The sequence below is a fragment of the Canis aureus genome, chromosome 4 (genome assembly GCF_053574225.1).
Source record: "Canis aureus isolate CA01 chromosome 4, VMU_Caureus_v.1.0, whole genome shotgun sequence".
Taxonomy (NCBI): Eukaryota; Metazoa; Chordata; class Mammalia; order Carnivora; family Canidae; genus Canis; species Canis aureus.
The window spans coordinates 27207088-27219962 of record NC_135614.1 but is presented as its reverse complement, the minus strand read 5'-3'; the positions used below and the strand labels follow the sequence as shown (position 1 = coordinate 27219962).

Sequence of the window (12875 nt, the reverse complement as noted above, 5' to 3'; positions counted from 1 at the left end):
TTGATAAGTACATATAGTTACACATGACCTAGTTTCAGATTTCTCTAATGAGACAGAACCATTGTTTATTAAAACCATGCCATCTTGAATTTCCTATTATTACCAGTCAGACCTAATCCCCACTCCTGTACATAAGTGTAAGAAAGTAATCTATTTTGAGGAAGAGTTCAAGAATTTGAGTAACAGTCACTCTTTTAAAAAGCATGGGGCATTTAATTTTTAAATGGCATTTAACATACAATAACAGTACAAAAAATCCTAACATGTTATGTGCATTTACTATGTGTAGGACATGCTGCTAAGTGCTTGTGTGTTACTCTATTTAATTTCTAAAACAATCCTATGAAGTGATTTAATTATGCAGCTGAGAAAACTGGCTTAGAGTGGTCAAACAGCTAATAAGTAACTTAACCAGGATGCAAATCCAGGAAATCCAATTCCAAAGTCCTGTGTCTTTTTTTTTTTTTTTTTTTTAATTTATCCATTCATGAGAGACACTGAAAGAGAGAGGCAGAAAGACACAGGCAGAGGGAGAAGCAGGCTCCACGCAGGAAGCCCGATGTGGGACTCGATCCTAGAACTCCAGGAATACACCCTGAGCCGAAGGCAGATGCCCAACCGCTGAGCCACCCACCCAGGCATCCCCCAAAGTTCTGTCTTACGGGGCCTTTCTACTTGCTAGATGGGGTACTGCCCAATTCATAAAGTAATTTAATAATGTCAATTAGATCTTCAAAAAAAAAAACTCACAAAGAAAAAAAACAAAGGCCTATGTTTTAAAGATTCTACTATGGCTAATTAACAACAGACATACCTTATTAGGTATCATGATTTCATTAGAAATCTCACCTGCTACTTATATACACCGAGCTTTCCCTTTCTGCCTCAGTGAAGGGCAGGACAGGAAGATGAATTTATTATTGGAGAAAAGGAAAGAGAAGTTACTAAAATACACATAGTTTGTTCTTCTAAGACCTCTAATGAGAATAGGGATGGAGATGGTAACTCTTGTGAAAGTAAAAAATCAGGCAGTGAAGAACAGAGACTGCTAGGAAAATATTCTCAGCCAAGGGCAGTGATGCCAGTCAAAAGAAAGCAATCATCGTTGAGTTACTCAAGTCTTTCTATCCCTTCCAATTTTAAATGTCCCAAATATTCTGTATCTTCTTTACTTAAGGTGGGCATTCTACATTTTAAAAACAGGTAGGTTCTTGGTTCTGTCCCTAAACCTCCTACTTCTGAGAATGACATTTCTTTTTTTTTTTTTTTTCTGAGAATGACATTTCAAGCAATTATTTTATTTCAATGAAAATGCCCTAGGAGTTTACTATAAGGGATGTGATCGCTAGTTACTATCACCTTAACTTTCTATTTTTAACTGCTACAAATAATACAGGTCAATAAGTAGGTTATATTATAATGTAAAGCAATTAACAGTATTCAGGGCAGATTTGAATAGAAATGTCCATATATAACTAACTGATAATGAAAAACAGTCCTTAGAGACAGAAAAGGAGCTATCCATACTGTAGAGGAATGGTATCTAATTTATTTTTGTAGCACACATTACAGCCCTATGTACATATATCATTCTCTTAGTGGCTGACCCACAATTAAATCCCTCAGCTACGCGAAATTCTCTTTTCAGTGGAGTAAGCTTCTATTTTTCTTCTTTAAAAAAATCTCTTCTAATCAATTACCATAATTTTGGGGGAATTATTCTACCCCTATTTCATAGTACGTACAGAAATAAATTCAAAAGAGTAAAGATTTAAATATATAACGTAAGACTGGTAGGGGCACCTGGGTGGCTCAGTCAGTTAAGCGTCTGCCTTTGGCTCCGGTCATGATCTCAGGGTTCTAGGATTGAGCCCCATACTGGGCTTCCTGCCCAGCGGGGGTCTCTTTCTCCTTTACTCTCTCTCCCTGCTCATGCAAATAAATAAATAAAAATCTTTATTTTATTTATTTATTTATTTATTTTAAATCTTTAAAACATAACAGTGTAAAAGTCTCTCATCATCTTTCATTAATCAGAATGGCAATGACTCCAGAAATTGATAAGGAGTGCTGGCAAGGGGTTGGGGAAACTGACACACATACAGTGTTGGTCATAGTGAAAAATTTGTTTTTTTCTACTGGATGTTTGTACAAAATGTATTTAATGTGTATATTCTTTGATTTCATAATCCTACTTCCAGGAATTTATGTTAAGTAGACGATTAAATAAATGAAAATGCATAAACACACAAGAACATTCATGTCGGTACGTTTTATAAATAGTAAGATTTGGAAAGAACATAAATGTACATCATTTGGAAACTGGTAAATCATACAGTGGAACACTGCAGCTATTAAAAAGATGAGGTACAGCCATATGTATTTCTTCAGAATTAAGTAAACAACATACTATTAAATAAAATATAAACTAAAAAACAATGTCTACAATGTAATCTTATCTTTTATTTTAAAAGTATCTACTAGGGTGGCCCGGGTGGCTCAGTGGTTTAGCGCCGCCTTCAGCCCAGGGCCTGATCCTGGAGAGCCGAGATCGAGTCCCACATCAGGTTCCAGTCCCACGTCGGGCTCCCTGCATGGAGCCTGCTTCTCCCTCTGCCTGTGTGTGTGTCTCTGTCTCTGTGTCTCTCATTAATAAATAAATAAATAAATAAATAAATAAATAAATAAATAAATAAATAAAGTCTTTAAAAAGAAAGTACTATATAAATTTATGTGAATGTGTAAGCATGCTTAAAAATAGTCTATGTGGCTATATACTCAACTATTAACAGGATTATTTATGAGATGGTCGAAAGAAGAGGGGATTATGTGAGCTTTTAGTTTTCAATTTATATATTTTTAGAAATATAAAATACTGTCTTTACAATAAATAATCCTAAGCGTTATATCAAGCCTTCTCTCTTGCTTACTGGTTAGTTTCCTAATACCTGGAGAAAGTTTTGTCACCCTTTAGCTCAGGGCTGTAGATCCCTTGGCTGCTTAATTTTCCCTTGTTGGCATTTCAACTATTTCTATTACAATAGAACTGACAATTTTGTTTAACACTTATACAAACAATATTAAAATAACGACAAAGGTGCTATATATTTGAATATTTGGCAACACATAACTAAAGCACAGAGGCTTAGAAAAGTAAAATAATAAATTCTTTTGTCCAAATTTAATGAGTTAAAGGCCAATTCTGTATATAAAGTACAGGTGATTTTCAAGTTTCTAAAAGTGTTTGTTTTTTTGTTCCCATCTGCATAACTTCTCCCCTCTCAATATAATCAGAAGAGAAGATATTGTCTATAACATACCAAAATAAGCTACAAAGTTTAAAACAAAAACAATAAATTAGCCATTATTTAGTATATCCTAGAAAACAGCAAGTTTAGAATAGTGGGTACTTTATTTTAAATGGAATATGGTCAAACGGAAAACTTTTTAAAAAGGAGCGGTAAGGATATTGAAGGGACCACAGTCATATTATATTGATGTGGAGAACAATGGCAAAAGAAAAAAATTAAATTTTTTTACAACTTACAGCCCATTGACAAGTCCCTGAGACAGGCAGAGTGACCTTCCTCTAGGAACTCAGCTGCCTCAACATTAATACTTTGCTAAGGGCCAATGGCAATTTTAGCTTAACATTATCCTAATCTCCAAGATCCTGTAACTCTCCTTTAACATATACAAATTCCTTTGGAAACTTTATCTCTATTCCCCAAGATACATGTTAGCAGTTATCTTCCAAGATAATGGCCCCCTGATATATATCCAAAGGGTCTCATGACTAAGGTTTAACAAGACAGTAATAAATGACCTTTTCCTGACAATAGCTAGCCTGCTCAAGGTCCTGGAAACCTTGCTTCCAAAATTCTCTAAAGAATTATACTAGTCCCTAACCCCCTCTCAACTTGAAGATATATAATCAATCAGTCACCCGTGACAACTCCAGTATAGCACTTTCTGCCCATGAGACTTGTCCCTATGCTTTAATAAAACCATCTTTTTGCACTGAAGATGTCTCAAGAATTCTTTCATGACTGCTTGCTCCAAATTCCAACATTTCCACATCAATATGAGGAACTAAAGATGCTCAGGATGGTGAGAAAGGGAAAAATGGTAATTCAAAGAAACTTGTTTTCTACAGCTCCACAGCACAGAACCAGTATCAGTGGACAGATGTTAATAGGAAGGTAGATTCTGGCTTAAGATTTCTACCAAATTATTTCTAGAGGTTATTACAGATAATGAAAAATACTGAAAAGCACATTTTAAACATTTTATTTATTTATCTATTCATCCATCCATCCATCCATCCATCCTTTAGAAAGAGAGGCAGAGGGAGAGGGACAGGGAGAGAGACAACCTTAAGCAGGCTCCATGCTCAGCGCATGAGGCTGATGCAGGGGCTTCAGTCTCACAGCCCTGAGATCATGATTTGAGCTGAAATCAAGAGTCGGACACTTAACCAACTGAACCACCTAGGCACCCCTGAAAGACATTTTACCATTAAAGTAGAGTCTTAGCCCTACTATATATATATGGTGCCATCAACCCCCCAAGAATAAGAATGAATGATAAAGAAGGTAGCAGGCTACCTTTCCAGTACACTGCAGGTGCTGTCCTGGCACGGAGAGGGAGGTCACAAACATGGTAAAGCAGCGAAGCAAGAATACAGTGCCCATCAGACTACAGAGCCTTCGAAGAAGTATTGACCTGTGAACAGAGCGACCAAAAAGAAAGAAAGATCAGAAGAAAGCAAACCCCAAAACTCCAAGCATCAAGTGTTTACTTAAAAGGAGAGCAGGTAGGAAAACCACTAGAACTAGGCTCTTTGAAGAAGACACAAATCTTAGAGAAATCTTAGATCTGAAGCATCCCTGTCCAACAGAACTTTGCAATGCTGGAAATATCTTGTAACTGCACTGTCCAATAAGGTATCCACATGTGGCTCTTGAGCACTTGAAATGTGACTGATACATCCAAGGAACTGAATTTTAACTTATTTCATTTTCATTAATTTAAATAGACATATGTGGTTAGGATCTGCCATGTTAAACACTACTGACTTAAGGGCATCATTTCATTGATAAGAAAACACAGCTAAGAGAAAGTAAAGGAATTATGCAAGAAAGAAGTAAGACTAGTACCTAGTCTGCCTCTCAGCTTAATATTAGTGCTATTATTTATATATTGCTCATAAATTATTTACTTTATGAGAGGTAAAACTAAACATGATTCTAGGGAATTTTTTGCTCATTAATAATTTTGTAAATTGGTTACTGATAATAGCTATCTTAAACATTCTCCAATCTCTCTTAAACTATAAAAATACTAAGTTTTTTTAGATACAAGTTTTATATTAAGTATACCTAGCAAAATTTTTTTAGCAAAAATTTTGAACTGCATTGTGATATCACTTGTACTGTCATACTATTTTTTAAAACTTCCAAACCAAAACAGACTATAATATTCTTAAACACCGGGACTATGCTTTACCCATTTTCAAAATCCTCTTCTATCCCTCAAAAAAGTATTAAAACACAGGTTAAAAGATCTTAAATTTTAGTGTGTACATCTGGAATGGAGCCTAGGAATCTACATTTTAACAAGAAACCAGGTGATTCTAATGAAAGCAGTATAAAGGCCACACCTAAAGAAGCCTTTCTTTGACTAATCAAATGCCAAAACTCGCATTTAACTGGCCACTGCTATGCTTTGCTAAATCTACCAAAGTTTCCTCTATGGTAAATTCATTCTTGAAGAGTAGATAAATTCAAATTCATGGCCTCTTGTGAGCCAAAGTTAAACCAGGAAGCAACAGTGATATTATACGTTTTTAAACCATCTCTAGTTTTAAGTAATCCAGAGTTTAAAATATTTCTGGAAAATGGGAAAGAATGAAGCATTATACAGCCTAAAAGTTTGACAAAACAATAGCAATCATCAACCTTTCTTTTCACCTTCAAAGCAATGGAATACCTGCTACTTAGGACCTAAAACCCCTCATTGGTTTACTTGAAAGCATTCCCTGTTGAGGAGAAAGGATAAAAAATTCAAGAAAGTGTACCTATTCCTCATCAGTGTCCATAGACAATAGATAGCAGATCCACAAACTTTATAGTTCTTGAAATTTTTTCATTATGTCTTTTTACTTAAATAATTTCCCCTCATTAGCACAGGAAAGAAGCCTCCCCTTACTACTTATTAATGATAAAAAAAAAAAAAACTCTTTCCTTTATATTTCTTAATGAAAGTGCCAAAGAAGCACTTTCTCCACACAACAATTTCCTGTATCATCTTAAACCACACTGACTAGATGTACATGGTGTGCAAATAATCCCTTTTCTACTGGACCTCCTCCAAGCAGAGAATTTCTTCCACCCAAATACTGTTCTTGACCAAAGACTGTCCTTGGAGGAGTTTCTATCCTTCAACAGAAAGTGACATTTCCGATTTGTTTCCAAAGAAAGTTATGGCTAGACTGTCAGCTGTTGGCTCACGGCTGAACATCGCCATCTCTGATCTTTGCCTGCAGAATACTACTAAATTCGCAGGTATTACTTCACAGGGACTTTCTTGTTGATCAAACCCAAAACATTTTTCACAATGAAGAAAGAAGGAAATTAACAAGGAAACTACAAAAGGGGGAAACAAGGTGTGATGAACTTTATCCAAGACAGTCAAAATATTTTGTCTTTTAATGGCGTAACTGAGGTACCTGTGTTTGTGAAGAAGAAGAACCAGGAGCCAAATATAGCACAAAATCATGCCACATACTTCTGTCATGGCAAAGGCCCATGGAATTCTAGGAACACTGGAACAGAAAAAAATTACATTTCGGACTGACAAGAAGCGTATTACGTAAACGACACTCTTTGCAGTAAGATACTCTTCTAAATTGCCTTCTATAACTTTTATCTCTTTTAGGAGATGATATTTAAAGACCTGGGGGGAAAGATTGTTTCATAAAGTATTCCATTTACCAAAACCTCTTTGCTGTGATTCCCAAATAATGATTCTCTGTGAAGAAGTTAACAACCCTTTTCTTCCTCCCTGTAGTATGGTATCCCTGGATACAGAACTGCCCACAAACATCAACATCGATGGGAAAAGTTTCACTCTTGCTAATTGAAGAATCAGGGCTTGAACTTGACTCCTCTTTTCTTTTTTTCTTATAATAAATTTGGTTTTGTTTTAGAGGCAGTAAATAAGAGTTTTTGTTTTGATTTATTCCTTCATTACTTTCTGCCCTCCTTTGTTTTATATCCATTTTCTTCTTTTTCCATTGATTCCTCTTTCTTCACCAAATCTTTCTTCACAGCTCCTGTGGTTATTCACTAGTAAAATACATGTCACATTTCTTAATTAAAAAAAAAAAAAAGAGGGGGGGGGCATCTGGCAGGCTTAGTTGGTTGAGCATGTGACTCTTAATCTCAGGGTTGTAAGTTTGAGCCCCACGTTGCATGTAGAGATTACTTAAAAATAAAATCTTAAAAACTAAATACAGCTGAGTGAAGTAAGTCAGTCGGAGAAGGACAAACATTATATGTTCTCATTCATTTGGGGAATATAAATAATAGTGAAAGGGAAAATAAGGGAAGGGAGAAGAAATGTGTGGGAAATATCAGAAAGGGAGACAGAACGTAAAGACTGCTAACTCTGGGAAATGAACTAGGGGTGGTAGAAGGGGAGGAGGGCGGGGGGTGGGAGTGAATGGGTGACGGGCACTGGGTGTTATTCTGTATGTTAGTAAATTGAACACCAATAAAAAAAAAAATTAAAAAATAAAAATAAAAAAAAAAAACTAAATACATACATAGAAAGAGAAGGAGAAGGAGAAAAAGAAGACAGGATGGAACAGGGTAAAGGTGGCAAGGAGTACAAACAGGTCATCTTCAGGTGGTAGGATTATTGTCTTATTTTTATTCTTTGTACATTTCCACTTAAAATTCTTTTTTTTTTTTTTTTTTTTTTTTTTTTTTATTTATGATAGTCACACAGAGAGAGAGAGGCAGAGACATAGGCAGAGGGAGAAGCAGGCTCCATGCACCGGGAGCCCGATGTGGGATTCGATCCCAGGTCTCCAGGATCGCGCCCTGGGCCAAAGGCAGGCGCTAAACCTCTGCGCCACCCAGGGATCCCGCCACTTAAAATTCTTATACGATGTGTAATTTTATAACTAAGGAAAGTTATTTATTAAAAAGAAAACATAAAACCTGAAAGAAAGATTAACAGTCTACTCCAAACCTTACTCAGAGTAAGTGAAGAGAGCTAATCATTTTTAGTCAGGGACTTCTCTTTTACCTATTACACCTCAGGAAAAAAGACACCTCTTCTGTATTTTTAATCTACTGTTGCCTTTTATATCTGGTATAACTGGGGGAAGGGTTATTTCACATGTCAGAAATTTTCAGATAAAAGAGATTCCTGAAGCACCTGGGTGGCTCAGTCGGCTGAGCATCTGACTCTTCGTTTCAGCTCAGGTTAAGGTCTTGGGGTCTTGAGATTGGGTCTCAAGTTAGGCTCTAAGCTAAGGGTGGAGCCTCCTTGAGATTCATCCTTTGCATGTTCCCATATAAATACATCTTTAAAAGAAAGATTCCTTTAAATGACTTTTAGCCATATAAACTTTAAAAATTAACATTAAGGGACACGTGGGTAGCTTAAGCATCTGCCTTTGGCTCACGGCGTGATCCCGGTCTGGGGATCGAGTCCCGCATCAGGCTCCCTTGTGAGGAACCTGCTTCTCCCTCTGCCTCTCTCTGTGTCTCTCATGAATAAATAAACTATTAAATAAATAAAAAAATGAACATTAAAATAGATGTATATGAATATATATATGTATGTTCATATATGTGTGTATGTGTGTATATATATAAATGTATGCAAAACATTTTCCCAACGTTTAGTATGGAAATAAGTTTTCTGACCCACTCCTTACCTAATTATTGCTCCCCAGAGGCAATCACTTTCACTCATGTGTTTTATTTGGGCAGCTGCCTACCCCCCACTTCATTTTTTCTCCCCTATTCTCAATATTGTTTCACCATTAAAAAATAATAATTTTGGCTTTCACTTAACATAAGTTTGTATATATCATTTGTAGCTGAGTCAGGAGAGAACAATGATCAAATCTCTTTCTTGTAGTAGAAATTCTTATATTCTCTACAGCTAAAAAATATATATTTTTTTAAGTTCGTTGTTTCTTGTGTGTGCCTATCACCATTCATCTTCAAACTAGTCTACCAATTTCAATTTTTCCTTTTAAGATAAATTTCTCCTAGAGTTCTTTTTTTTTCCAATTTTGTATAGCTGCATTTTCTAGTTTTCCTGTATGGCTTTTTGAAATAAAACTTGACCTTCGTCTTGGAAATTCCTTTCTGTATTAGATTCTTTGTTTCTTGAACCCATGTTCTCTTTTTCTGTTTACCCCTTAAGTTTTGTTTTTTTAAGATTTTTTTTTATTTACCTGGGGTGGGGGGAGCACACACAGGTAGGGGGAGGGGCAGAGGAAGAGGGGGAAGCAGACTCCTCACTGATCAGGGAGCCCAATGCTGGGCTTGATCCCTGGACCCTGAGATCATAACCTGAGCTGAAGGCCACCTAGGCACCCCTACTCATTAGTTTTGATGATGTGTATCCTCCATTTTCTGAGAAAGACAGGATGAAGAATAAACTTGGTTGTTTTGTTTGTTTTTTAAGTCAAGGGGAAGGGCAGAGAGAGAACCTTAAGCAGGCTCCACACCCAGCTCCAAGACCCACACTGTGCTCCATCTCACAACTCTGAGATCATGACCAAGCAAAAACTAAAAGTTGGGATGCTCAACTGACTGAGCCACCCAGGCACCCTTAAACTTGTTTTTAATGTTAGTTTCAAGGGGCACCTGGGTGGCTCAGTCAGTTAAGTGTTTGCCTTTGGCTCAAGTCATGATCCCAGGGTCCTGGGATGGAGCCCTGCATCGGGCTCGCTGCTCAGCGGGGAGTCTGCTTCTCCTCCTCCCTCTGCCTCTCTCCATGCTAATGCTCTCTCTCTCAAAATAAACAAATAATGTTAGTTTTATTGAGATTTAATTAACAACCAGAAAAATTCACCCATTAACTATACAGTTCAATGAGTTTTGACAAACATTCAGTCATGGAACAACTACCACAATAAAGATACAGAATATTTTCATGACTCCAAAGAAGTTCCCCTGTGCCCTTCTATAGTCAATCCCCTTTCATTTCTAGTCTAAGGGCAACCACTCAACTGATTTCTGTCGTATATTGGTTTGCCTTTCCCAGAATGGCATACAAATGGAATCTACATACCTTTTGTATCTGGCTATTTTCACTTGACATAATATATTTCAGATTCAGCCATGTTATTCCATGTATAATTTTTATAATTTATTAAAGATTTTATTTATTTATTCATGAGAGACACAGAGAGAGAGAGAGAGAGAGAGAGAGAGACAGAGGCAGAGGCAGAGACACAGGCAGAGCTCCATGCAAGGAGCCCGATGCTGGACTCGATCCCAGGACTCCAGGATCACGCCCTGGGACAAAGGCAGGCGCTAAACCCGCTGAGCCACCCAGGGATCCCCAATCCATGTATAATTCTTAATCCGTTCACTGGTTGGTAGATTTTTGGATATTTGATGGATATCTGGATATATCCAGTTTTGGGTGGTTTTGAATAAAGACCATTATAAGTCTTTGCATGGATTATATTTTTATTCCTCTTAGGTAAACACTTAGGAATTAAACTATTGTGCCCTATGTTAAGAATATGTTTAACTTTTTAAGAAACTGTTAAAATGTTTTCAAAGCTGTTCTATCATTTTGTATCTCTACCAGCAATGTATGAGAGTATCAGGTGCTCTGGATCCTTGTCAGGTGTTATCAGTTTTTTTCATTTTAGCAATTCTAGTGGCTGTGGAGTCGGGAAGTAAATATTTTGAGACTTGCAAACTTAAAACATTTCCTTGGTAAGTGGAGCCTTATAACTAATTGGTAGCTTGCCTGGACAGAGAATTCTAGGTTAGACCTTGCTTTCTCTCGGAAAGTTAAAGGTATTGCTCTTGTCTTCTAGTTTCCACTGTTGTAAAGAAGAAGTTTGATGCTATTTGGATTTCTAATCTTTGAATGTTACTTGTTCTGTCACTTAAGAAGCTTTTAGGATCTTCACTCTAAATCAGTGTTCTGAAATTCTCCATTTCTTGTACTGGGTGCTTAGTGGGCCCTTTCAATCTGGAAAGTCATATCCTTTGAATTTGGGAAATTTCTTTGTATTATATCCTAAATATTATCTTCCTTTTTTCTCTACATATTCTTTCTAGAACCCATATTTGTTCACTGTTGGGCCAACTGGACTGATTTTACTTTTTCTCTTTTTTTTTTTAAAGATTTTTTTTTTTTTTAAAGTAATCTCTATACCAAGTGTGGGGCTTGAACCCACAACCCCTGAGATCAAGAGTTGCATGTTCCACTGAATACAGCCAGGAGCCCCTCTCCTCTACTTTTTCATCTGTTCTATATACTGGGCAATTTTGTCAAATCTATGTTCTAATTATTCTGTTGGATTTTAAATTTCTACTTTCATTTTTTATTTTCCAAATTTCTTTCTCTGAATTTTCCTTTTTTTAAAGCCTACTGTTCCTGTCTTATAAAATGCAACATCTCTTAACTGTCAGAATATGGTTTTTTTTTTTTTTTTTGAAGTGTTCTTCTGCTTTCTATTTTGTGTTTCCTGCTTTGCTTTTTTTCTGTTTGCATTGGTTTGTTTTCCTTAAATGTCTGGTCATTCTTGACTGACCATTCATATTTGGCAGTCAAGTACTAAAGAATAATAATTTGATGTTCTGTGTGCATAGACTGAGCTTGTCACATTGTGGGTTTCACTGTAGAATGATGGAGCAGAATAGAGCAGAAGTCTGATTGATGAGATAGGAATATCTCCCCTATCATGGTATCTCTAGTCCTTTCACTTGTGCAGGTTTTCCAAGGAGAGGACTCTTACCCTGCTTAGAGAACTGGCACTGGGTGAGAGTGCATATAGGAAGTCTGGCTACTTAAGGGAGCTAGAAATCTCAGTGATCAGTATGTAAGTTTACATTGAAAATATACTGAAAACAGGCACCTTTTTTCTCATCTGGGCATGGTGTCCCAGAGTCCAGAGTCCCTCACATTTAACTAGTCTTAAGAATCTACCACCTATCTTCTGTTGGAATAAAGAAGGGCTGGAGTGCCTGGGTGGCTCAGTCAGTTAAGCGCCTGCCTTCAACTCAGTTCATGATCCTGGAGTCCTGGGATCAGCCTACTTCTCCCTCTGCTCCTCACTCATCTCGTGCTCTTTTACTCCTCTCTCAATAAATAAAATCGTAAAAAAAAAAAAATAGAGAAGGTCTAAGTTTCTTAAATTGCTTTTCAATCAATTCTCCCATATTTATCTGTACCTGGTCATGAAAAATGCTTGGTGCCACCTGTTTTGGGAGTTTTTCTAGAACTCTGCAATATAAATAAACTCACCTCTTGGACATTGCTGGTCACCATCCCTAATCTTACAATAGGCACTTACAGCTCTCTACTTTCCAAATTTTCATTATCACTGTTCTTAATTAATGGGATTATAGGGTTCCCCTTCATCTCCTTTTACTGTTGTTTCAGTGAAGTGTTGTGAGGAAATTTTTATTCAAGATCTGATTTATTTTGATGCAAAGTTTTCTAAAATGCATTATACATGTACATGCCTCTTTTTTCTGGATAAAAATTTAATTTTCTTTGGTAATTCAATCATGATTGTGAACACTGATTATTACACTGAACATGGTAATGACTTCAGGGACTACTGAGAAATGAAGGTTAAGCTCCAGACTAGTTTT

The 12875-nt window shown here is 36.6% G+C and overlaps 1 protein-coding gene across 4 annotated transcripts in view; it reads right to left on the bottom strand.

The window, feature by feature from the left end:
- Positions 1–12875, bottom strand: part of SAMD8 (sterile alpha motif domain containing 8) — a 50266-nt gene that overhangs the window by 5770 nt on the left and 31621 nt on the right. For all 4 annotated transcript variants that reach the window (XM_077895098.1, XM_077895097.1, XM_077895099.1 and 1 more), the window contains exons 3-4: positions 6731–6826; positions 4608–4725 (exon numbers count right to left, since the gene is read on the bottom strand). In XM_077895098.1, the coding sequence (XP_077751224.1) occupies positions 4608–4725; positions 6731–6826 (214 nt within the window). The remainder of the gene's footprint in view (positions 1–4607; positions 4726–6730; positions 6827–12875) is intronic.